The 25,997-nt window shown below is 36.7% G+C and overlaps 1 protein-coding gene and 1 long non-coding RNA gene across 8 annotated transcripts; one reads left to right on the top strand and one right to left on the bottom strand.

Moving 5' to 3' along the window:
* Positions 1-536: 536 nt before the first annotated feature.
* Positions 537-2,881, bottom strand: LOC309868458. Of its 2 annotated transcripts, none has more exons than XR_014313704.1 (2): positions 2,590-2,881; positions 537-839 (listed from the first exon to the last, which is right to left on the bottom strand). It is a non-coding gene; the product is annotated as an uncharacterized lncRNA (long non-coding RNA). The 2 variants fall into 2 exon arrangements; XR_014313705.1 differs by having other exon boundaries at positions 537-2,300; positions 2,590-2,817.
* On the top strand, positions 725-25,250 carry LOC309868455 (killer cell lectin-like receptor subfamily F member 2). Of its 6 annotated transcripts, XM_082738335.1 has the most exons (8): positions 739-863; positions 12,576-12,730; positions 13,446-13,537; positions 14,350-14,448; positions 15,557-15,646; positions 19,088-19,242; positions 20,236-20,348; positions 22,767-25,250. In XM_082738335.1, the coding sequence occupies exons 3-8, from the start codon at positions 13,447-13,449 to the stop codon at positions 22,897-22,899; spliced, it is 681 nt and encodes a 226-aa protein (XP_082594461.1). In that variant the 5' UTR covers positions 739-863; positions 12,576-12,730; position 13,446; the 3' UTR covers positions 22,900-25,250. The 6 variants fall into 6 exon arrangements, with proteins under 6 accessions (XP_082594459.1, XP_082594461.1, XP_082594462.1 ...); XM_082738333.1 differs by lacking the exon at positions 12,576-12,730 and having other exon boundaries at positions 725-863; XM_082738336.1 differs by lacking the exon at positions 15,557-15,646.
* Positions 25,251-25,997: the final 747 nt, after the last annotated feature.

The raw sequence follows: 25,997 nt of genomic DNA on the forward strand, positions 1-25,997 counted from the left end.
CCCATGATGCCTAGGATATAATACTTCATTACAACCCTATCGAACTGACCCATGGAGATACAGAGCCTTTGGCATATATGGGATTTTCTAGAAATGTAAAGGAACAAACTTAATTCTATGGAAGGAGATATGGGACAGGAAAAGAGGAATTTGAGGGGTTGGGTTATTTGGAAAAGGAGTTTATTTGGAAGCCACTTGACTTCTCTCTCCCTGAAAAATCCCTTCTATACTCACATTCTCAGATTTTCTTTCATTGTTATAGAACAGTAGCAACTTAGGTCTGCCCTAGCAAGGAGGGAGGTGACAGAAACATAGCTTCCACAACTCAGAAAACCCTCCTCCATTTCCTGCACACCAATCCACCTTGAAGTATGTTTTCCAGTTAAAACTTCAATTTCATCTCAGGCTTTACCTCTTCAACGTGGACTCATGCTTACCCTCTTGTGTAAGTACTGTGGGTAGAAGGACCCGTCATGTTTCCCAGGAAGAAAATATGAAGCAACCAGTAATTGCTCAATGAATGACTCAAAACACCCTTCTGACAACAGGTTTTTATTTGTTTTGTTTTGTTTTTGTTGTTATGTCACACAAAGGAATAACATACAAATATAATTGCAGAAAAAATTCCTTTTCTAATTAGCCAGCTAAGAACTATGGACATTGCCAGGGACTGTTCAAGTCCTCACCTTTTTGTTTGGATCCTGGGTCATGACTACAGCAGTATGTCTTTCTTCACAGATTATTCTGCTGGCCAGCCAGGCATCATTTTTCTGTGAACACCACTAGTATGTTTCCTGGTAAGATTTCCTCTCCGATGGACAGAGTAGAGATCTAGAGGCCTGCGGTGGCAAAATGTAAATAAGGTAATGAGAGACTGTCAGCATGGTGTGCCTTGGGAAAGCTCATGAAGAACATTCTGTGGTTTTCTTTTCCTTCTTTTTTTTTTTTTTTTGTATTTGTAAGCATATTTAATTTTAATTTTATTTATTTTTTAAAATTTATTTTCAGTGTTCCAGAATTCATTGTTTATGCACCACACCCAGTGCTCTATGCACTATGTGCCCTGCTTAATACCTACACCAGGCTCACCTAACCCCCCCATCCTCCTCCCCTTCAAAAACCTGTTTGTTTCTCAGAGTCCACAGTCTCTCATAGTTTGTCTCCCCCTCAAATTTCCCCAACTCATTTCTCTTCTCCATTTCCCCATGTCCTCCATGTTGTTCCTTATGCTCCACAAATAAGCGAAACCATATGATAATTGACTCTCTCTGCTTGACTTATTTCACTCAGCATAATCTCTCCCAGTCCAACCATGCTGATACAAAAGTTGGGTATTCATCCTTTCTGATGGAGGCATAATACCTCATAGTATATATGGACCATATCTTTATCCATTTGTCCGTTGAAGGGCATCTTGGTTCCTTCCACAGTTTGGTGACTGTGGCCATTGCTGCTATAATCATTGGGGTACAGATGGCCCTTCTTTTCACTACATCTGTATCTTTGGGGTAAATACCCAGTAATGCAATTGCAAGGTCATAGGGAAGCTCTATTTTTAATTTCTTAAGGAAGCTCCACAATGTTTTCTAAAGAGGCTGCACCAACTTGCATTCCCACCAACAGTGTAAGAGAGTTCCCCTTTCTCCACATCCTCTCCAACACTTGTTTACTGTCTTGTTAATTTGGGGCATTCTAACTGGTGTAAGTGGTATCTCAATGTGGTTCTGATGGCTAGTGATGATGAACATTTTTTTATGTGTCTGTTAGTCATTTGTATGTCTTCATTGGAGAAGTGTCTGTTCATGTCTTCAGCCCATACTTTGATGTGATTATCTGTTTTGTGGGTGTTGAGTTTGAGGAGTTCTTTATAGACCTCAGATATCAGCCCTTTGTCTATAGTGTCATTTGTGAATATCTTCTCCCATTCCGTGGGTTGCCTCTTGGTTTTGTTGACTATTTGCTTTGCTGTGCAGAAGCTTTTGATCTTGCTAAAAGTTCATTTTCGCTTTTGTTTCCTTTGCCTTTGGAGACATATCATGAAAAAAGTTGCTGTGGCCATTATTGAAGAGGTTACTGCCTATGGTCTCCTCTAGGATTCTGATGGATTCCTGCCTCAGGTTGAGGTCTTTTACCCATTTCAAGTTCATCTTTGTGTATGATTTAAGAGAATGGTAGAGTTTCATTCTTCTACACACAGCTGTGGTTTTCTACTGCCTTTCAGCGCTATTCCTCCGGGGGTCTCCTTTCCGGTTCCTACTACCCACATGGAAACTTCCATGGTCCAGTCCTGCCTCTGTCCTCTGAGACTAGGAATAAAACAAATGGTTTTTAGCTAACTGATTTAATTCCTAAATAAGTTAACATAAACCAGGGTCTAGAAAAGCTAAGGATCATTTTGGGTTAAATAAACAGCTTTAATCACTACTGCGTTGTATTGATTACAGTTCCCAGCTGTTCTGGTGCATAGCTTTTGAAAAGAATGTCTACAGGCCCCTCTTCACATCCCTTTCGTTCTCTCCTGAACCCATTTGGCTGTTTGTTTGCTTTTTCTCTTACCCCCTTCAGCCAAACCGGCCCTGTCCAGATCACCTGTGGCTTTCTTTAGGGGGAATCCAGAGCGGGTATCTTCCTCCAGGACTCCTAGGCGCCTCCATGGTCTCGCCAGGCCATCCCCCAGCTGCTCTCAGGGATGGTCGGGATGCCGGGGCATCTGGGCCCCCAGCTCCAGACGGGGAAAATAGCTGAAGGCCAGCAGGGGGCCTCGCAGCGCCCCACAGATCCGGGGAACTCGCCTGCGGAGCAAAGCTCCCAAGCCCCGCTCACTTCCTCTCCTCCTCCAGTCCCGGTTGCTCAGCGCCACCGCAATCACGCGGGTCGCGCCGGAGGGCCGGCCGGCGGCGCGCGTCGGACCCTGGGCACCCGATGCCGTAGGGCAGCCAGTCCGCCCACATCCCCGCCCCTGCTCCCCTGCACCCTGCCGCCCTTGCAAAAAGAAGAATCGCTACTGTGGGTGCACCACTTCCTCCCGCGGAGACCGAAGGTGTTTCTTCCGTGGAGGGTGACGATTCTGCAGAACCGTCTAGTTTATCACGGAACGGAAAGAAAACACGATAGAGCATTGCTTTTGTTTCTTTTTCTTTTCTTTCTTTTTTTTTTTTAACCGGGAATATAATCAAATCTACTGCTGGTCCTGGCGGTACCATGGTGGAACTTGGTGTTCCCCTGTGCACAATATCATTTAATCCTTATGGCTACACGGTCCATATGTTGTTGGCAGTTGCAAAGAATCTCCGTCTCTAAGGAGCAATACTCTAGCTACAACGTTGTCCGTGGCCAAGATACTTTTAAAGCAAACAATTTTGGATTAAAAAAATAAGCTTCAATCTATAATGGGAGAAAACAGAGAGAGGAATTGTCAATGTTAAGAAAACCCAGAAGTCTTGCATCTGGGTCGGTTATGGGTGTGTGTGGGGGGGGGGGGAGGGGGGGCGTGCTACCTCAGGCCAGAAGGGGGACATTTTGTAATTCCTCAACTCAGAGGAGATATCTTCTAGAAAAGTACCCCCATCCCCTCCATCCCCAACCCAGGGTGCTTTTTATCCTGTGGATAAAAAGGATACTACACGACTAGCCTTGGTTCTCTCAGCTCCTTGGCGTTCACAGGGATTAATCTTGGTGGTTCCATTCTCTCCAGTCATATTTGACAAGACAGCTTCAAACCGTGGGCTCCGCGGGGCTTTCCTGAGGGAAGTGCCTCAACAACAGCATCTTAAAACCAGCAGGGAGGTTAGGGACTGTGGAACCTCAACCTCTAGGGGTTGGGAGGGCTCCTTTCACTTTGCTGAGGAGGTGAGTGGTTTTGCCAAAAGCTCCAGTACCACCTAGGCCCCAGACGGTAGTGTGGGATTAGGTAAGTGTAGGAATCAGGCTGCCTGTGGGAAAGCCTTGACTTTCAGCTTATTTCCTGTGTGACTCTGGGCAAGCTACTCAACTTCTTGTAATTCAATTTTACCTTCTAGAACCATCCTGGGTGAAATTAAATGAACATTTAATGCATATGTGTAAAAAAGGTAAAAATCTCCCCGGAATCAAATTTGGGAAGGGTGACCTTGTGAATGCTGACTCTCTTCTGTAAAAAAGAGATAGAGCTTGCAATATTGTGATTTGGGCACCAAGGGAAAATATGACCAGGCATATGATCTACCTAGTTAAGATTGAGATTCGGGGTAATAAAAATAGTAACATGCTCAATTTTCCTTATTTTTAAGCTATCAATATCATTTTAGTGAAAGTACATTTATTGAAGCAAAAGGGTCCCTTTTGTAATAACATATCTCATAATTAATAGAGCAGTATTGTATGATAAGAAGAATGCTGGAGGCAGACTCAGGTACACTGTGTGCCATCTTCTTTTATCACACTTATTTGGGTGACCAGTTAACACCTTCACATTGTTTTCTTTTATTTTTCAAAAATAAACTATTAGTTTAGATCAATGGCTCTATACTATGATGTGTGTCACAACAATCTGGAGACTTTTTTGTTTGTTTGACATATATATCCCTAGGGGAGCCTCAGTGGCTCAGTTGGTTAAGAGTCAGACTCTTGATTTTAGCTCAAGTCATGATCTCAGGGTCCTGAGATTGAGCCTGGCATTGGGCTCCTCACTGAGTGTAGAGTCTGTTTGGGATTCTGTCACTTTCCCTCCCTTCTGCAACCCCCTCCTCCATGCTCTCTCTTGTCTCTGATTCTTTAAAAAAACCAAACTATCATTTTCTATCTATCATCTATCTATCTATCTATCTATCTATCTATCTACCTTCCTATGTACTGTCCCAAGTCTATTGGATTAGAATCTTCTGGGTTCTGGACTAGTAATCTGCATTTTTTAAAAGCTAAGAAGACAAATTTGGAGCAATGCTTATATTTATGATTGATTTCTGTTCCAAAGTAACAAACAAATGTAATCCATTTCATTATCTTTTCCCACACTCAAATTCTATGATTTCTTTAGTTACAAAAGTACTTTTATAACACTGTAATGATTTCTACATTGTTTCAATCTATATTGCCATTTCAGGGTCAACAACTCAAATTGTTTATGTTAACAGGTTGTTACCATAGGAGTTATGAGACACAAGTCTAAAAACATGTTTTAGTTTTGGTTTAGCTTAAGATTTATTTTCAAGTGTCTTAAGTTTTCAACAACATGAAAATAACAAAGGAAATTTTTACAAAATATGGTCAGTTGCTATGACTAAATCCTGTACAGCTTGTGACTAAGTTTTTCTTTTTTCTGACGATCAGGTAACACAGGTTACGTGTGAATAGGAGATGCTATCTTTCCTTTTCACGGAAATTGTGCTTGATTCTTTGACTAGTGCTTTCTTTCTCTAATACTCCAGAAATCAACTCCTTCATTCAGAATTAGTATTATTTCAAAGATGATCATGCCATTATCTTTCATAAGATTATTCAGAATATGTAGTAATGACTAGAGAAAACAATTGAGAATATTTGCACTTGTTTGCTGGCTGAAAACAATGTAAATTAAGAGTTCAGGTGCTCACTTCTGACTTGAGACATATCGACCTTTTTGTTTTTTCCCCAAAGTATAGTGTCAAAATGTATCAAGAATCTGAATGGACATTTTAAGTTAAAAAAAAAAGTGTGCATATTTCTGATCTCATTCTATGCATTTCCTTAGTATAGTCCAGTAATTGAAAGTAGTCATTCTTTCTAGTTGTGTGATGTAAGTTAGGATTATCCTGGAAAAATACATAGCAAATATTTTTTTTTGAAGGTTTTTATTTATTTATTTGAGAAAGAGAGATAGTGAGCGAGAAGCAGAGCAGGAGGGAGGGGTAGAAACAGAAGCAGACTCCCCACTGAGCAGGGAGCCCAATGTGGGGCTCAATCCCAGGATCCTGGGATCATAAACTGAGATGAAGGCAGACACTTAAGCAACTGAGACACGCAGAACCACCCCTACCTTCCTGGTAGCAAATATTTTTTAATAATTATCCAAGAGGAAAGGCATTTCAGGATAAAATAAGAAATCAAGAAAAAAATTAGAAACTATTTGTAAATGAGCACAAACATAAAAATTTATAAGATGCTAGTAAAGCAGTACTTGCTGAAAAATTTATAGCTCTAAATACCATGTTTAAAATGAAGAAAGATCTTAAGGATTATAGTTTTCATCTTTCAAAATTAGAAAAAAAAAAAAGACAAGTGTAATCCAGTGTAAGCAAAAGAAAGGAAATGGTTATGATGAAACTGAAAAATCAATAAAATAGAACACAGAAGAACTACAGTAGGTCAAGAAAAAGAAAAGGAATAAAGGGTACCCAGACTGGAAAGGCAGTATTGTAGGTGATTTGTAGAGAATACCAGAGAAAATAGAAAAAAGTTGTTACCTTCAACAAATGAGTTTGCCAGGTTGTAGGATATAAGATCAATATACAAAAATAATAAACTTCAGTGTGTAATTCACATAATATACAAGTATTAACCTGAGAATAAAGTTAATTATCTCTAAATTAATCTGTAAAGAGTCATAGATCTAATATAAAGCCTTAAACTGTAATAGTTCTGGAAGAAAACAGAGGAAAATCTTTTGAGCCTGAGATAAGTGAAGATTTTTTAAGATACAATCCCAAATGCCTGCTACATAAAAGAAAAAAATATATAAATAAATTGGACTTCATCAAAATTAAGAACAGGCTTAGAAAGATGCTCTTAAAGAAATGAAAAGACAGGCCATGGACTAGGAAAAACATTTTTTCAAATCAGATTTCTCATAAAGGACCTGAAGAAAAAATATATTTTACATCCATTATATATAAATATATACATTTATATTTATTATATATATTACTCAAAACACAATGATAGTAAAACAAACAATTGAAAAAAAAGAGTTGAATGGCACTTCACAAAAAAAGATATATGGATGGTAAATAAGCACATGAAAGAACATTTTCATCTTTAGTCATTAAGAAAATGAAAAGGAAAATTAGAGACTAGGACATGTACAAAGTCAAAGAGGTTGCCCACATTAAGTGTCAGCAAATGATGCAGCTGTTGGAACTCATATGATGTTGGTGGGGGAACAGAAAATGGTACAATCTCCTTGGAAAACAGTTTGTCTCTTTCTTAAAAAGACAGTGACATTAATACATCTAGAATAAACAAGTCTGTGGTAACAGTAAGTAGATTAGCAGTTTCCTATGGTTTTGGGTAGGCAAGGACTCAGGTGGAAGGGGTGTGAGTGATTGCTAATAGCTACAAGGTTTTATGTTTGGCTTTACAACCCTGTAAATATGCTAGAAAACATTTTAAGCTGATGGACTTTGTGGTATGTAAATCCTATCTCCATAAAGTTATTTTAAAAAGGTAGCATACGCATTTCATATAACTGAACCATTCCATGCTTAGGTTTTTATTCAGGAATAATGAAACATATATTCATACAGACACTTGTATATGAATATTCATAGCAAATTTATTTCCAGCAGCCAAAATTGGAAATAAGCCAAAGTCCAATAATCAGTGAATCGGTTAAAGAAATTGTGGTACATTCAGATAAGACAATACTATTCAGTGATAAAACAGCAATGACATCTGACATATAAAATACCACCAATCAGTTTTAAAATAATTGTAGTGAATGAACTAAGTCTATGAAAAATAAGTGTATACTTTGTAGTTCAATTTATATAAAATTCCAGAAAATTCAAACCTAACTACAGTGATGGAAGACATAACCTCATGTCTGAGGTGGGGCAGAGAGATTTGGGAAGATCACAGAGGAGCAGGAGTAAACTGAAGATAATAGATATGTTCAGATGCATATATATATCAGATTTATAAATTTGTATTCTTTAAACATGTATGTTTTACTTTATGTCAATTATTCCTCAATAGATCTGTTAAGAAATTTAAGTATAAGAGAATATGTAATCAATCAACTAATATACAATAAGTTATGTTTCTGTCACTAGATGAGCCCCAAAGAGCTCCAGAGAGAATTTTTCTAAAAGGTGGGTGTTTTTCTAGTATATTCCCTAGAGGTGTTCCTGCTCAGATAAGACTGATGTCAGACCACAAGAAACTAAATCGAACCAGACAGTCCCAAGATGACAAAGTGGGCCAAAGTTCATTATATTCCCTTATTATATTACATTAACTTACCAAAATCTCCTCCTCAAAGGCATTGTGACAGGAAGTCCTTGACCAAATAAGTAAGAAAAAAGTGCGGCTTACCTTCCTAGAAATCATGTCCTCCTCCTGCAATCTGGCCAGCATTAAGCACTGCTGTTTTGCCCCGCAGCCCTGTCATCTATGCTCCTCCACCTCTCAGAAGAAGGAGCCCTTAGAGCACCTGTTCCCCTTCTACATTCTCTGGCCATTGAATAAGTTATCTGCGTGCCATCAAATGATGCTTTGTTATTTGACTATTTGGCAAATGATATTGAATAGGGAAGGAAACTTCTAGCTCCCTAATTGTCCATGCAGTTCTGTGGCTCTTTTTCTTTCATTTTTGCTAGGATGTACACAAGTTTCACTTTTGATTATCAGTAAATCTATCCATTTTTTTTTAAAAGATTTTATTTATTTATCAGAGGGGTAGGGGAGAGCGAGCACAGGCAGACAGAATGGCAGGCAGAGGCAGAGGGAGAAGCAGGCTCCCCGCCGAGCAAGGAGCCCAATGTGGGACTCGATCCCAGGACGCTGGGATCATGACCTGAGCCGAAGGCAGCTGCTTAACCAACTGAGCCACCCAGGTGTCCCCTATCCATTTTTTCATTATGATTCGTGTCTTTTCTAGATAATTATAGAAAGTCATTCTCTATATAACTTATTTCTCCCTCTTGAATCTTTTGATCAAGCCTCCACAGGACTAAATTATTTAATGGTTGTCCAAAGACCACTTTGCTCTGCTCTCTTCATCTTGGAGACCCTGAAGTTCTTAGTGTTCATTTTGATTATTTTACCCATCAAAATGTTTCCTTAATAACAAGTAATTAGGAATATGGTAGTACAGTATGCACAGTAAGTGATTAAAAAGGTGATTACTCACACATTAGTAATCACTGGTAAAAAAATTTCTCCTAGGATCAAGAGAAACTGAAGACTTTGAGATGGTATAGAATAGATGTCTTTGGGAAAATGTGTGTGTGTGTGTGTGTGTGTGTGTGTGTGGTGTGTGTGTCTGCTTGTTTTGAGAAATGTTATAGTTATTTGTTTAAGAGACTGTAGAGATCCATTCTTTTTTTTTTTTTTTTTTTAGATTTTATTTATTTATTTGTCAGAGAGAGAGAGAGAGAGACAGCAAGAGAGGGAACCTAAACAGTGGGAGTGGGAGAGGGAGAAGAAGGCTTCCTGTGGAGCAAGGAGCCAGTGTGGAGCTGGATCCTAGGACCCTGGGATCACTACCTAAGCTAAAGGCAGATACCTAATGTCAGAGTCACCCAGGTGCCCCAAGAACCATATTCTTGATCCAGTTCTACTTTAAGTAACTTGTTCTCTCTGCCTCTTAGTTTCCTCATCTATGAACTGGCGATAATAGCTGTCATAGAGTGGTTTGAATGGTTAAATGAAATAAGGTGTCCAAATACTCAGAAAAATTTAAAAAATAATATCTATCATTTAAATAAGTGATATAAATAATAAAATAGCTGTTTTTATTATTTCAAAATAATTGCTTTAAGTTCTATTGCCATAACATTGTTAATGTCATTTATCACTTTTCTCCTTTTTTTAAAAATGCCTATTTGTTCTCTATTTTGCCCCACTTTTCTCCAGCCTTTTGGAGGATAGTCTCTTCAGGTAAACATACTATTAAAAGAACTTCTTCTGGGGCACCTGGATGGCTCGGTGGGTTAAGGCCTCTGCCTTTGGCTCAGGTCATGATCCCAGGGTCCTGGGATCGAGTCCACATGAGGCTCTCTGCTTCATGGAGAGCCTGTTTCCTCCTTTCTCTCTATCTGTCTCTTGTGTCTGTCCAATAAACAACAAAACACCTTCTTCTTTAGTTCCAAATCTTCTCCCTTTCACAGCAAGTCTTCATAATATACCTGGCTTCCAATTAGTGAGTTTGCTGCATCATATCCACTTAGATGCATACTGGTCTAATTTATTATTCTTTTCTGTAAAATTTCGAATAAATCACAAAAGCCTAGAACATACATGATGAAGTCTTAGGTAAGCCACAGTCTTCAAAATATGCTGAGGAAATGCCAGAACCACTGCAGAGAGGAAATAAGTGCCCAGCAAAGGAAGAGACTGTGGTTGTACTTCCACAACTTCTTTTCTTTGATGCAGAAAAATAATTTATAGGTCTGTACACAGCCCTTGGCAGATTGCACCAAATGTGTCTAGAATGCAAACACAGGATCATCCTTGTTCTATCCATCAATAATATACATTTAAAACCTTTATCTCTACTATTTTCCCTACTGTCACAATAGAAATAGTATCTTTGCTTTTATAAAAAGCAAACCCAGCCACTTGTACCTCTGGAACCCATTTTACTCTTGACTTGACTCACTATATATTTTTTAAAAAACTCCTATGACCAGACATATTCCTTTAGCTACTATCTCATTACTCCTCTCAGAGTATACTTGTCAAAAGATTTGGCTAAGTACACACTCTCAAATACTTCACCTTCTGTTCTCTTTTCAATATGTTTTCTCTTCTCTTCATAAAATAAGTTCTGATCAATGTTACTAATGATTCTATCTTGCCAGATTCAATGGCCATTTTGCTATACTTGTGTTTCTTGAACTTTGTGCAGCATTTAACACAGTTTACCACCTCTCATTCAATACAAAATTTCTTCTGTGGATTTCTGAACTTGTCTTTGTATTTCTTCTTCCATCCATAGCTTACCCTTCTCAATCTTACCTACTGGCTTCCATCCCTCCAATTTTTTTTTTTTTAAGATTTTATTTATTTATTTGACAGATACAGGTCACAAGTAGGTGGAGAGACAGGCAGAGGCAGTGGAAGGAGGGGGAAGCAGGCTCTCACTGAGCAGGGACCCCCATGTGGGGCTCGATCGCAGGACCCCAAGATCATGACCCGAGCTGAAGGCAGAGGCTTAACCCACTGAGCCACCCACGCATCCCACAGTCCCTTTGTTTTAGTTCCAGCTGTCAAAGTTCCTCAAGGGACAGGACTCAGCCCCCTTTAAGCACTTTTTAGAGCTCATTCTGCTTCATGAACAGTTCTTTTTCCTGACTTCCTGGTACAAATATTTGTCTGCCTATATGACATTTCCCTCTAGATATCTAATAGGCATCTCAAACTTATGTCCAGAATCAGATCATTCTTTTTCCAATTATGTCTCCTTAATCTTTTACTCCCAAGTCTTTTCTATTTCAGTGGAGTACAAGGGATTTAAATTTTAGGACAGTGAACTTATTCTGTATGATATTATAATGGTGGATTCCTGACATTATGTTTAAGTCAAAACCCACAGAACTTTATGGCAGAAAGAGTGAACCTTGAGGTATGCAAATTAAAAAAAATAATTTTGGAGGCTATGGTACTTCAGCATGAAATGCAAAAACTGCTAAAAGACTCTGACTGTATTGCAGAGGTATGAAGCAGCCTCATTGAAGGGTGTGGAGATAAAGTCTGTGTAATCTTAGAAATGTGTCATCTTAGCTTTTAAGACTAGTAACAAAAGGAACTGTAGATAGCACTGTCAATGGTAATTTCCCACAGGGTATGGAATAAAAATCCTAAAACCACAAAATATATATACTGGAATTGAATAATTAAGTAAATGAATGGTGATGGTGGTAGCCATGTTTCTCATTACTGGAACAGGAGGTAATAGAAATGCAAGGGTAAGGGTTAACATGATCCATGTTATAATTTATTAAAGTTGGAGACATCAGTGTGAACTCATGGAACCAACTGAAGCAGTTCTGATGGCCAAAGCTGGGGCAATGGGAATAACAAAATAAATAAAGTAGTATTGGATTATAACAGAAAATATCAAATAAATATGAATCAGTTTTACTGATATAAACGCTTGATAAAGAAATAAATGGGAGATTAGACAAAAATCACCTGTAGAAGATTTCTAAATAATTCATGTAGAAACTCTGTTGTGAAAGAGAAATGGTATAACTCTCTACTTCTTTTTTTTTTTTTAAGATTTCATTTATTTATTTGACAGAGAGACACAGCGAGAGAGGGAACACAAGTAGGGGGAGTGGCAGAGGGAGAAGCAGGCTTTCTACTGAGCGGGGTCGATCCGATCTCAGGATGTTGGCATCATGACCTGAGCGAAAGGCAGACATTTGACAACTGAGCCACCCAGGCACCCCTAACTCTCCACTTCTTAAATGTGGGCTGTACATATTAACTTCCTTTCAAAGGGTACAGTTTGGAAATGGAGGAAAAAAGAGTAACATTATAGTACATAAACCACAAACACTACTACAGTCAAGTGATCAAAATTAACAGCAGTGATAAGGAATGTTGGTAGTATGCACTCTTTTTTAAATTATTTTATTTAAAAAAATTTTTTTCATTATTTATTTATTTGACAGAGAGATCACAAGTAGGCTGAGAGGCAGAGAGAGAGAGAGGGAAGCAGGATCCCCACTGAGCAGAGAGCCCGATGCGGGGCTCGATCCCAGGACCCTGAGATCATGACCTGAGCCAAAAGCAGAGGCTCAACCCACTGAGCCACCCAGGCGCCCAGGTAGTATGCACTCTTTATAAATTGTGATAAGAATGTCAATTCTTCTCTGTGATCTTCCTCCAAAAAACTTTACCCTAAGTGTAATGATGAGAAAAATATCAGACTACCCTGATTTGAGAATATTCTACAAGCTATCTGACCCACTTTTCTTGAAACTGTAAAAAAAACCAAAACCAAACATCAAAAAAAAAAACCCAAAAAACAAAACAACAACAACAACAACAAAAAAAAAAAAAACAAGGAAAGAGTGAGATAGTGTCAGCCAAGATTATCCGAAAAGACGTGAAGAATAAAGGTACTGTGGTATCCTGAATGTGGTCCTTGAATAGAAAAATGTATTCAGGAAAAACTAAGAAAAGGTGTTAGTTGAGAAATGAATTAATTAAGGACTTTAATTAATAGTTATGCATGAATATTGATTCATTAATTTTGACATACCATACCAATGTAACATGGAAATGGTAGGAGAAATTCGGTATGATGTATATGGGAACTTTCTCTACTACTTTCACAGTTTTTCTTCCAGTCTAAAACTATCCTAAAAGGAATAGATTATTTAAAAAAGATGAAACTCAACTCACTCATGAATCACATCCTTTGTGGTTTTCAGCATTGGGTTTATTTCAATGCCACAGTTTGTAGAGACTGACTCTGCTTTTGATCAGGTAATGTCTCTCTTTCCATCTCATTCAAATATGGATTATTCTATTTACAGGATGTTTGGACAGACACAGAACACAGAGAGATCAATGATGCAGAAGCCAAGAAAGCATTCCTATCATTGCCAACACAAGTGGGCACACAAAGGTAAGGACTCATAACCCTCCATTAGACCACAGATTGTAATACAGTTAGAATTTTCTGTGGGTCTTTTAATCCTAGACTTTTAATGAGAACTTTTAAGAACTTCAACTAGAATCTGTTAATCAGAAAATGTTTTATTTTACTTTTAAATGATGTTTATATAGATCTTGTTAAATTGAATGTAATGGGTCAGATTTGATTTGACCTGGGTTGAAGATTTTGAAAGTGTTATAATGCTATTTTATTAAAGCAAAGTGTGTAGTTATAAAGGTTAGCATCTGAGATTTGTTTCATGAATTGATATAAATATAACTCCTATTTCAAATAAGGTTTGAGAAGATGGCTGCAATACTCACTCTTGCTTATGTTTCTCTTTTTGGCACTCATTTTTACTATTATTCAATTATTTTGGCATTACTTATATTTTCCTTCCCAGGTTTTATTCCCATTGAATAATATCTGTGTCATTCAGAAAAGACCTAAATGAAGGTAGTTGACAAATTTCAGTGGCAATTGTTTGAATAACCAGCTGATCAACTAATAATCCACCAATTTCATTGTTTGCAAATTGTAGTTTTTGAATGGAAGTGTTACATACGAAGGATATTTAATAAATAGGAAATAAAACATATTAACCTCATAGCATCAATAAATCCAATTCTTTAAAGATAATTAAGTATGTGTTCATCTCAAGGTAATTTAAACAGAGATTGTATGTTTCTTCCCCTACTTAAGAAAGTTTTACATTTCTATGATGTATTTCAAGTTTGTTTTAAATGACTAAATGTTTCAGAAGGAAAAATTATTTATTACAGATTACCCTAAATGTCCCAAGTGGCATCGCACTGCTCTGAGACTAAGCTGTACTGTGCTGGTTATACTCATTGCCACAGTCATAGGACTAACTACTTGGGGTGAGTAAATTGAGAGCTGTATGTTCAACTAGAGAAGTTTACCTTTATTTCTCGAACTTTTCCAGAATCATCTTTCATACTTACCTAACATATTCTTTCATTATTACTTAACTACATTAGTAATAAATGACACAGTTGATAATTTGTAGTAAGTAGTTTTTTATATGAATACTTTTTCCCCTTATACAGAGGAGACAACAAACTTAGAAATTTAGAAGCCTATTCAGCTTATAATTTTAATTAATTCATAAATCGTGTGGGTTTGGCAGTCACAATTCTATGAAGTGAAGTTTTATATTTTGGTAAAAGCACTTACTTTTATGGAAGTTGATTATTTGGCCCTTAAATAAAATTTTTGGACTTTGGAAGTAATTTGATATTTTGAAGTTTTGACAAAATCGATTGGTTGTTTGAAAATTTAAGGCCAATTTAACTTGAATTATTCATAAAATGAGCTCTACTTCAAGAAGAGTTATGGGTAATTATATGTTATTGTTTCTGTTTGTTGTGACCTTCTTTTTTTCTTTTTTCAAAAGAAAAAGGGAGAGGAAGAGAGAGAATTTTAAGCAGGTTCCACACTCAGGACAGAGCTCTATATGGGGCTTGATCTCACAACCCTGAGATCATGACCTGAACGGAAATCAACAGTCAGACACTTAACTGATGGAGCCACCCAGGTGTCCCTCTTGTGACCTTCTATGTGTTAGAAATTGAGATAAGCATTTTACATACATTACTTTTTAGTCTGGAGTCAACTCTAAGTTCGTTAAGCATTTTCCCCTTTTATATGTGAGTGAACTGAGAAACAGAAAATCTACATAACCTGTTCAAGATCATGCCAAACAGACACAAATTTCAAAATATTTTAAATTTTGCTTAGATGATTTTTTATTGTTTTTTTTCTACTTACTTTTTCATAAGTAGGTATCTACCGAGTTTCTAAGTTTATTCATGTTTTGTTAAATTATAGGGTTGAAATCCTATAGACAGATTCATCAGCCACCAGTGTGTGCATTCATTTGTAGTTTTGTTTTAACAGATAATTAAAAGGCACAAGCTTATATTTGTAGAAATCTAATTAGTGTTACTACTTTCCTTCACTTAATAGTAAGTCGCCTAAGTAGCGAGAATGGAACCAAAGATTGCGATTGTATAAATATTTCTCCCAGGAAACAGCAGAACAATACAAACTTCACAAGTAAGTGGTTATATTTCATTGTATTGTAGGGGAGGAAAAATTTTCCTCTACCCTCTTAAGTTTGGTACCAGGGTGCCTGTGAATTAACCTGTCAAAAGACCAAGTAATAGGAAAAAAGATTTATTTGCAAACAAAACAAGTAGCTTGCTCTACCAGGGTTCAGTGAAAGGTTTATACACCTAGCTTAGAAGGAGAAAGTCAATGGGAAGAAGTGGCCTCTCTGGAAAAAACAAATATATTTCTTTAGGAAAGAAAAATGGCCTCTTCAGGAGAACAAAGTGTAGATAATAAAGTGAATAATAGTGTCTGTATACATAGGTGTGAGTAGTCTTTCCTTCTTTGTAGTCACAAAATTCCTCCAGAAAGGGGATTTATGGTAGAGTTCTTAGTCATCTTTTTTCTTTTTTCTTTTTTTTTCTTTCTGGGAGTAAACCACTCCAAAGAGGAATTTATGACAACCTCTTATTTCAGAAGATTCTATCTTTAGTCAGATAGGGAAGCTCAGAGGAAGTTTCTTCCTGAACCTGTTGATTATATTAGGCATATACAAAATATAGAAAGTCATTAACTCCTAATACCTTCACCAGTTATAGGAGGTTTTCAGGCAAAGCACAGGGTGTGGTTGTTGTAAAAATTTAAATCCATGCCTTCTCCTTCGGTAAGTTTTCTAGAGATTTTGGTCATCCTCTTCTTGTTATGAGTGAAATCTCCATCTACAAATGGAGATTTCCCTTGTAACTGTAACTGTCTATTACAAAATGATAATTTCTACTAGGTTTTTAGAACTTCTGTGTCTGCATTTTCTTAAAAACAACCATCTCAGCATAAACCTCATGCCAGGGAGGGATATTTCGGGGTGGTATATTTTGCTCTCCTTCGGCACTCTTGGGCTTCAAACTCTCCAGTGAATTTCTGTAGTCTAAGGGCTATAAATCTCAGGACTGTAAGTCTAAGCATTTTAACATTGTCTCCCTCTGAGACTTTATTTCTTACAATAGCAGTCTCATTTCTCACAATGCAACTCTCCACTTTGTGCTCCAGGCTAAAGCAAAACAAACCTCAATATGGTAATAAAATGCAACATAGTCTCTCATCCTCAATTCTTTGTTCATTACTGATCCAATCCATTTCTTTTGCATATTTATCTCTGTTGTGACTTCATACTCTCTGAACACACACATAAATACACAAACACAGACACACACACACAGAGTTCAGACTATAATGCTGATATCATCTGGTAAAACTACACATAGTTGGTTTTAGTTACATTTCTCATATAATAGGAAATTAAAAATAAAATCACATACATTGGATATTTGTATGCTTTAAAGTAAAAACTTTGTAAACTGGTTCTCACTTTGTCCTTTTATAAAAATTAGTGTTTTTTTCTTACTTATCAATGTTTATTGTAGAATAAGAAAATTAACTTTTTTTTTTCCCAAGTTACAGCTATTTTCCAAGTCAAAAATGACCCCAAACTATAAACTTTTGCATGGTCAAAATACCATGAATTATGCCAAAAGATATGTTTAGATCTTAGGGTAAGTTTGGATAATTAATAAATGCATTCTAATTAAATATTGATGGTCATAGGGAGTGATAGAAAATAGCATGAAAAATATAACCAATGTGCATGCTTATGTTGGCACTTTTCCCTTAAGACTTAAGTCTTTATATCACATCTCTGTAATAGGTCAACTCATTGCTTCTTCATTATAGACATTTCTATACTGCTCCCCATACATTACTCTTCTGGGTTCCTCGAGACCACTTGGAAGCCTTTCTACCATGAAGGTCCCAGAACTAAAGCATTAAAAAATTATTTGCTGTTTTCATCTCATTGTCTTTGGCATATCAATAATAGTCTCCCACTTTCTAAATAACTGTACTTTCCAATGGGTGGATTTCTTTCCACTTTACCACACTGACAAGAGCCTGCGTTTTTTTTTTATTGCTGTAGTATGTGAATTTCAGGCAAAAAAATAGAAGAGTGAAGTAAATGATTCATGTTTTGTTTTAGAGAACAAATGCTACCACAGCAAAGGTCATGTCACAATAAACATCTAAATAAGCACAAGACCTTAAAGTCATTTATTTCTGTCAATAATTTACAATACCGAATTTCAGTAAAATAAAAATTTGTCCCTAGCTTTAGTCTGAAGTGTGTTTTGAAGTATTTTTCCTAACCAGTGTAGTTAAATCTAGTTCATTAATATTTCAATGCCCATGTTGTTATGACTTATAAAATAAAATGCTCTGGGAAGAGTGTTGCAAATATCAGGGTAGTTTGCTGATTCAAAACAGAAACTTAGTATATGAAATTTTCTACAAGTAATATGATTCCTCCTCCATCCCTCAAAAACCTTTACCAGTGATAACTCACTTTTGTACAGAGTATTTTATAATTTACATTTTCATTTCATTTTATTTAATATATCAGACAAGTTTGCACACAAATTTGTGGGCATCTTAAAATATGCATTACTTAAGATATACAAAAGTTCAAATATTTATTTATTTGACGGAGATCACAAGTAGGCAGAGAGGCAGGAAGAGAGAGGAGGAAACTGGCTTCCCACGGAGCAGAGAGCCCGATGCGGGGCTCGATCCCAGGACCCCGGGATCATGACCTGAGCCGAAGGCAAAGGCTTTAATCCACGGAGCCACTCAGGAGCCCCAAAAGTTTAAATAGAATGCAATTAATACTTATGTACCTATCACTCAGCTTAAAATATAAGAAATTATTAGTTCACTTGAAACCTGTGTGTACCTATTTTTGTAGATATGTTTATTTTAATACCTATTTCAAGTTTTTCCTTTTCAGAGATACATGGCAGGTTATTGGGGTGATGGTGAACAGTTTGCTTTACAAAGTTACTAATAAAACATACTATAAAATACATATATTTTTTGTACCAACAAGGGACTATGAAAAGGATATATATGTATTATTTTTTCCACAGCAGTTTTCTCCTGATGCCTTTTGAAATCTCCTTTTTAGTTTAAGTTTTCTTATGTCTTACCACTTACTATATTGGTAGTATTAATTATAACCTTGAGTAAATTACTTAACCTTAACCTTTGTCTTCCCCTTTATACTTAAGTTTACTTCACCTTAACTTTAGTATCTTTATTTACAAAATGAGGAATACAAAATTAATAATTATATATATCTTATACATTTCTTTTAAGGAAAAATATTTCACATATCTGTGAGCATGACAGGAAATTGTTTGACATGTGGTAATTACTCAGTAATTATGAATACTTCTGGCATTTATTTCTTCTAAAGACTATTCATCAGTGGAAAGGGAGTGCTTTTCTTAGAAGTGGGACAAATCTTTACTTTTAAGGGAAAAATTTACAAGATTAGTGCAAACAATTTTTTGATGTTCAAACCTTGCTTTTCTCCTATTTCTTCCTATTTTTGCATTTCAGCAAAACCAAAGCTAAACTTATGTCCTACTAACTGGCTGCAGAAAAAAGGGAAATGCTATAATTTTTTTAAAAACTTTAAATCATGGACCGATAGCCAAAAATCCTGTTTAATAATGAAATCACATCTCTTGATGATCCAAGACAAGGCTGAACTGGTAAGAGCTAATTTGCTATGAAAATTAGCCCTTCTAAAGCTGGAAGAAATAAGTAGGTTTTTAAAAAGATTTATTTCTTATTTATTTGAGAGTGAACTAGAGCAGGGGAATGAGAGAGAGCGCGAGAGCGGGCCTGAGCAGGGAAAGCGGCAGAGGGAGAAGGAGAAGTGGACTCCCCACTGAGCAGAGAGCCCATGCAGTGCTCAGTCTCAGGAACCTGGGCTCATGATCTGAGCTGAAGGCAGAAGGTTAAGGGACTGAGCCACCCAGGTGCCCCCAAAGTAGGTTTTATAATAAAAGAATTATACTGCTCTTAATTATGGCCATTTATTGAATTCCTAGCAGATGCCAGGCACTGTCGTAGGCATGCTATGAATGTTAAACTTAGTGCTCACAATAACTTTGAGATAAGCAGGATTTCCCCTATTTCCAGAGGACTCTTCAGAACTTGGCAGGTTGTAAAACTTGCCTGTTTCACTCAGCATATGAATGACAAAGCTGGGATATCAATGCCATCCTTCCGTAGGACTTCTTGGAAAGAAAGATTCTCTTTGCACATTTTCAGTATCTGGCAATATTCTGAGTACCTTGGGTAGGGAAGATGGGCTCTTTAGTTTTGCTCATGGGTAGGATACCGTAGGTACCAAGTTTCCCCAAGACTGCACATTGGCAACAGCACGCTGGGAATAGTTCTTGCTCCTTTAAGCCGACCTATTCTTTCCTAGGTTTGCCTTCACATCCTCTTTGAGCCCCCTCAGCAGTTGCTGTTCAACCACCATCTCCATGAATTCCATTAAGCACCACATGCCTGCACATAATATATGAGTCATGTGTTGTGAAATCCTTCCTATATCGGTTTCCTTCCCTAAATATATAGAAACTTCTTAAGGCTTCTTAAGATTTTCCTGAATAAGGAGATAAATATCAAGACTTAAGTTTGGACAAAAGTCAGAAGAGGCTATTTTAATAGGGTTTAACTCCGTCTTCTCATAGGATTTCATACAGAATAATATACAAGATGGAATCTATTTTTGGATTGGGTTGAACATCACACACCCACAAAAGACATGGACCTGGCTGGGTGGCACCCCACTGAATCTACAGTTGTGAGTATTTAACATTTGAGTCTCTTAGCAGCCGTTTCTCTTGAGGATTGACTAAAACCCCAGATAGCCAAATGGTTCCATAGACTGCAGACTTTGACCTTTGTTAATGTGTGAATGATTAGGAAATTTGCCTTAGAGAAATGAAGTCTGCTAAGAGAATTTATTTTATTTTGGCTTTGAATTTATCTATAATACTAGAGGTAGAAATGGAAAATTGTAGGTAATGAAAATTCTCCAAGTTTCATTTCTTTGAAGTATTTCTTAAAAGTTTACCAAACAATCCTTATTTTGATTAGTAGGAAAACTTCAATTATTGGGAAATATTATGGAATATTTTGTACATAATACAAATATCATTTGATTCTTTTTAAATAGTGTCACCCAGTCGGCATTATGTGTATCTATTTTTATGTACTTCATTCATTTCTGTTTGAATTCCATGGATAGAGAGTGCTAAAATCTTTGGAGGTTAGGCATTAATTCCCAAAACACAGGCAGAAGCTCCTGGGGGTCCAGGGTGAAACTTTCTACTCTAGGCATCCAGGTTCCAGGAATTATCAAAAGTTAATTACACTTCTTGAAAATGTGGAATTTTGTTGTGTCTCTCAAAGAGATGTGAAGTTAAGGGGTTTTAGGAAGACTATAGATGCTTTGGAGTGATAGACTGGGTGAGGGTAGGGGGAAAAATGCTCTGAAACAGAGAAAGTCACTTTACAAATGAATATTTTTATCCAGAGACTACTTAAAATATTTCTTGTTGAAATTTAAACTCCATACCCACCCATGCCATCATACTCTGTATATCAAACACTAAATTAATTTTAAAACTTACCATACTTAACATTAATTCTTCTTTTTTTAAGATTTAATTTATTTATTTATTTGGAAGAAGGAGAGATAGATAGGTAGAGAGAGAGAGAGCGAGCACTAGTAGGGGGAGGGACAGGCAGAAGGAGAGGGAGAAGCAGACTTCTCAATGAGCAGAGGGCCCAATGCAGTACTCGATCCCAGGACCCTGGGATCATGACCTGAGCTGAAGGCGGATGCTTAACCAATTGAGCCACACCCAGGCATCACAGCTTTGATTATTTTTAATAGAAATGTATCACCGTATTTTTAAAGTGATGCGATCCACCCACTTGAAAACTTGCTTAGAATTTTTAATTTGCCAGTTTGGTTTTTAAAATTGAGGGTTTTTTTTCTGATTTTTTAATGTGCCTTGTGGCTTATTTGTTTAAGACAAGAGAAGTTGGCCTAAAATTTGGAAAAATAAACAAAAAATATGGAAAAACAGAACTTAGGGGAGTTTTTCTTCTTTTGTGTACAGGGTAAAGTATTTGGATATACCCACATATACACAAATGTGTGGAAATTCCCTTGCTGAGGTGTCTATATGAGTTTAAAACATTTAAAAGTGAGGAAGACTTTAACTCCTTCCTTCTTACTGTCTGGGGTTACTGTTGCCACATTTAACATGTACAGTGTAGATACACCATTCATTCTTAGGATCTCTTATAGAAGTAAGGAGGCTTCTTATAGGCAAACAATGAAGGAATATTTTTAAAAGGTGTGACACTTGGGATGTGGGTCAGGAAAATGAAAAGGGTAATAGTTTAATTTTCTACGGAAAATTGATTTAATACTTTTTGAAAAACATACATATTTTTAGATGTGTTGATATTTATAAATCTTAGAATGATAAATATGATATTGTCTGTTATAAAGTTGGTATCATTCCATTGTTGCAGATATTCAAAAAATTGAATCGAGAATCTTTGGAGTAATAAAATGAATTTTTCTCCTAAAAGGGCAGGACTGTCCTCTGTCTTAATCCATGTGGGCTATTATGACAAAATACCACAGATTGGGTAGCTTACAATCAACAGAAGTTTATTTCTTACTCTTCTGGAAAATGAGTCTCCAAGATCAAGGCATCAGCATGGTCATGTTGGTAGGGCCCTCTTCCTGGTTTGTAGCCAAGTGAGGACATAGTGGAAGGGGTTAGGGATCTCTCTCTGGAGTCTTTTAAATATTATCCACCTCATGATTTAAGTGCCTCCCAAAGGCCCCACTTCCTAATTCATCACTTTAATGGGTTATAATTTTTAACATATGAATTTTGGGGGGAACACATACTTTTAGACCATACCAGATAACAGTCTTCTAAGATCTTTATTTTTTTGTATGATCACATGGAACTGGGAAACCAGTGCCTCTTATTCACATTTTTATTTTAATTCCATACAGCCTTTCCATTTAAAAATGACCATTTTTGTTTAAGAAACTATTTGGAGCAACTACCTTTATTAAAGAAGTCATTTTTTAACAGCTGTTCCTTGTCTGAGAGAAAACATACAAAACACACACAGTTATGTTTTCAGCTGAATGAGAACAGAATGTTTGTTGCCTTTTCCACAGATTTCAAGTCCTGGGCCAGCCTGAAGATAATGCCTGTGCTGTGATAACAAAGAACGGTGTGTTTTCCGAAAAGTGTTGCAATCAGAGTTTCTGGATTTGTCAACGCGCGCTTTCTGCAGACACTGACCTCTAAAACTGATCCCAGTTTATCCTTCCTGTAAAAACCATTCAAAAGGACTTTTTAATTTATGTATTTTGTTGAAACACATTACTTTTACAACAAATATGGTGATAATGATGATAATGGTGTTGATTTGTGTCACTCTCAATTCAGGCAATCAGCCTCAACTCATCGCCCTAGCTCTACCTGGTAACTGGTGCTATATTTCCACAGCTATCTCCTGTGCATTATTGTGGCTATTTTAGACACAGCTGTCCCTTTGTCTACTCAATAATTCTGTCCCCAGGGCACCTGGGCAGCTCAGTCTGTTAAGCTTGGGCTCTTGATTTGGGCTCGGGTGATTATCTCCGGGTCATGGCATTGAACTCTGTGCTGGTGGAGGGAGGAGTCAGCTTGGGATTCTTTCTTTTTCCCTCTTCCTCTGCCCTTTCTCCCACTCTAAAAAGTAAATTAACTAATTAATTAATTTAAAAAAATTTCCTACACTTCTCATTCACCATTAGCAAAGGAGCTTTTTTTTTTTTAAAAAAAAAAAAAAAGAAGCCATCAGATAGATGATACATTATTCATTGACTTTCTACTACTGAGTCTACACAATTGTCTGCATCTTATTTCTTTTTCCTCACTCCCTATTTCCAACAAAGGGGTATCCCTCTGTCTGTCTAAATAAAATTTCTAAGTGCTACATTTGGGATTGCCTCTTTTCATTTTTTTCTAGGACAGTCCCTCCTCTATCATCTCCATTCTGGTCCCTCTTTTCTTCTGTCTCCTTTTCTTTCAGCAACAAAACATGCAAGAGCACAAGAACATTTTCCCTGAACCACATGTGGCTTCCAGTTTCTGCCCAGTTTCTCCCACCTCTTTTAAGTCAAACTCCGAGAAATTGTTTCTACTTGTACTTTCCTCTTTTCACCTCCCACTCCAGGTTCTTCTAAAATCTGGTTTCTGCTTTTCCTATTCCACTGTTCTCGCAACGTCATAAATGCCTTTCCTCTGGCGAAACACAATGAAGATGTTCTAGCTTTCATTTTAACTCTCAGCAGTGTTGCTCATTATTGACTTGTTCTTTCTTCTAGAAATATTCTCTAACCTCAGCATCTATGACACAATGCTCTGTTGAACCTGTATCTACGTTGCCTGCTGTTGCTCCTCAGTTTTTTCTGGAGGATCTCTTCTTTCTTCTGATCTCTTCAGTACTGACATTCCTCAGAGTTTTGGGTGAATTCTCAATCATACACAATTCTTGGCTAAACTCACCCACACTGGAAGTTCTATTGTCATAAATTTATTGGTAACTTCCAAACCCATATTTCTAACCCAGAACTTATTATAGGTTTTAGCCACTGGACATCTCTAACTGGACACCTCAAAGCCCCTTAGCCTTCACATGTTAAAATGAAACTCATTAGCTTAGCGAATGACAGCAACGTGCCCATTAGTCCAACCAGAGTCCTTGGAGTCAACCATGACTTCTTTCTTTTCACCCATGATATTCAAACTCTCATTTCAACCTGTCAATTTTACCACATAATTATTTCTGAATTCATCTACGTATCTACAGACTGGTCCTGTGGTTCTGGATTCCCTCAACACTTGTTTGTCTGTTTCTAGCTTTCCCTGCCAAAGTTCATTCTCCATATCATGACCACAGAGATTGTCTAAATCTGATATCAGGCCACATTACTCACTATGTATTTCTGTGTAGGGGTTTTTCCTTGCTTAAATCTTTGACCATCTCTGACCAGACCCTTTGTGTCTTGGTTCCTCTTCACTCTCCCCCCACACCACCGTGATTGTAATGAAGCAGATAACCTAAACTTTATTCATTTTCTCAAATGTGTCGTGCTTTCTCTTGCCTCATATCTAATCATATGTTTGGCTTGGCTTGATATGCTTCCCTTTCCTTTCTCCTCTTGCTTATGTTTGAGAAGGCTAGTTAAATGCATTTGGTGGAAAATATTTCCTTAACCATTCTCCACTCCAGACTAAATTATATGCATTTGATGTATATTCTCATAGTTTCCTGTACATATCTTAACATTTAATATCCTATTATTGGACCATTGTTTAATTATTTGTATTTATTAACCTACTTTAAGCTCTGGAAGGACATGATCCTCATTACTGTATGGGAGAGACATGGTGCCTGATGCATGATGGATGATAAATAAGTACTTGTTCTGTTTTTGAGATTGTTTGTAACATTTTATTGTTTCCTTAGCACAGCTTCCTATTTGTTCAGAGCTTCCCTGCTTCCCTTAGCCTCGGTGATCATTATCTGCCAACTCTTTTTTGTTTTGTTTTTTTCAATAAAGATCAGTATTAGGTATACATGAGCTAATAAATGACATTTTCCAGGTTTATTATTTGTTTGTTTTTGTTTTTGACCTAGAACCTACAATGAGACTTGGAGCAGATAGATTATTACAGTAATATTTGTCAATTAAATATGAAATCGCCAATGGGAAACCTACTTTAAAATCTTAGATCCACGAAGAGAAAAACTTAAAGGTCATACATGAATTTAAAAAAATTATTGCAAACTGGTATGTGTGAATAGAAGTAATTATAGTTTATAGGAAATGAAATATAAGAACTTCAACTCACTTAAAAAATTAAACACAGAGGACACAAGTCCATTTATTTAGTATAATAAATGCAAACATATGCTAGTTTTTAAATGTGTACATTTGAGAAATGCAGGAAGAGTGTTAGGACAGAATTTGCAGTTAAAGAAAAGGAAGGGAAAAATGATGAAAGATTAAGAAGTCTGTGGATATTTTTAAAATTCAAAGCTAAGTTATCAATGCTCTTTGTAACTCAGATTTGATTTAAATATTTAAGCATTCAATTAAATATTAAAAAATAAAACAATTAGCCTAGCTGGATTTTTAAAAAAAATTTGTTCAAGGATTATTCTTGAAATATTATTTCCCATTAAGTTCTAAAATTTGCATTTGTATCTAAGGAAATATTTTTTGCTGAAATTTTGATACATTAAGTCTAAAAACTACTGTGAATTTAATTAGCCATGTCTAAAAATCCTTCTAGTAATCAAAGTTTGTCTTATTGTTTCCACTATAGATCTACATATATATATATTTCTAAGA

This window comes from Mustela nivalis (genome assembly GCF_964662115.1).
Source record: "Mustela nivalis genome assembly, chromosome: 7".
Classification (NCBI taxonomy): domain Eukaryota; kingdom Metazoa; phylum Chordata; class Mammalia; order Carnivora; family Mustelidae; genus Mustela; species Mustela nivalis.

Excerpts from the sequence above, each read along its gene's own strand:
- LOC309868455 (XM_082738332.1), top strand. The coding sequence starts at position 13,399 with ATGTCTCTCTTTCCATCTCATTCAAATATGGATTATTCTATTTACAGG. Across the intron at positions 14,449-15,556 it reads CATAGGACTAACTACTTGGG|TAAGTCGCCTAAGTAGCGAG; the intron begins GTGAGTAAATTG and ends TTCACTTAATAG. Across the intron at positions 15,647-19,087 it reads GAACAATACAAACTTCACAA|CAAAACCAAAGCTAAACTTA; the intron begins GTAAGTGGTTAT and ends TTTGCATTTCAG.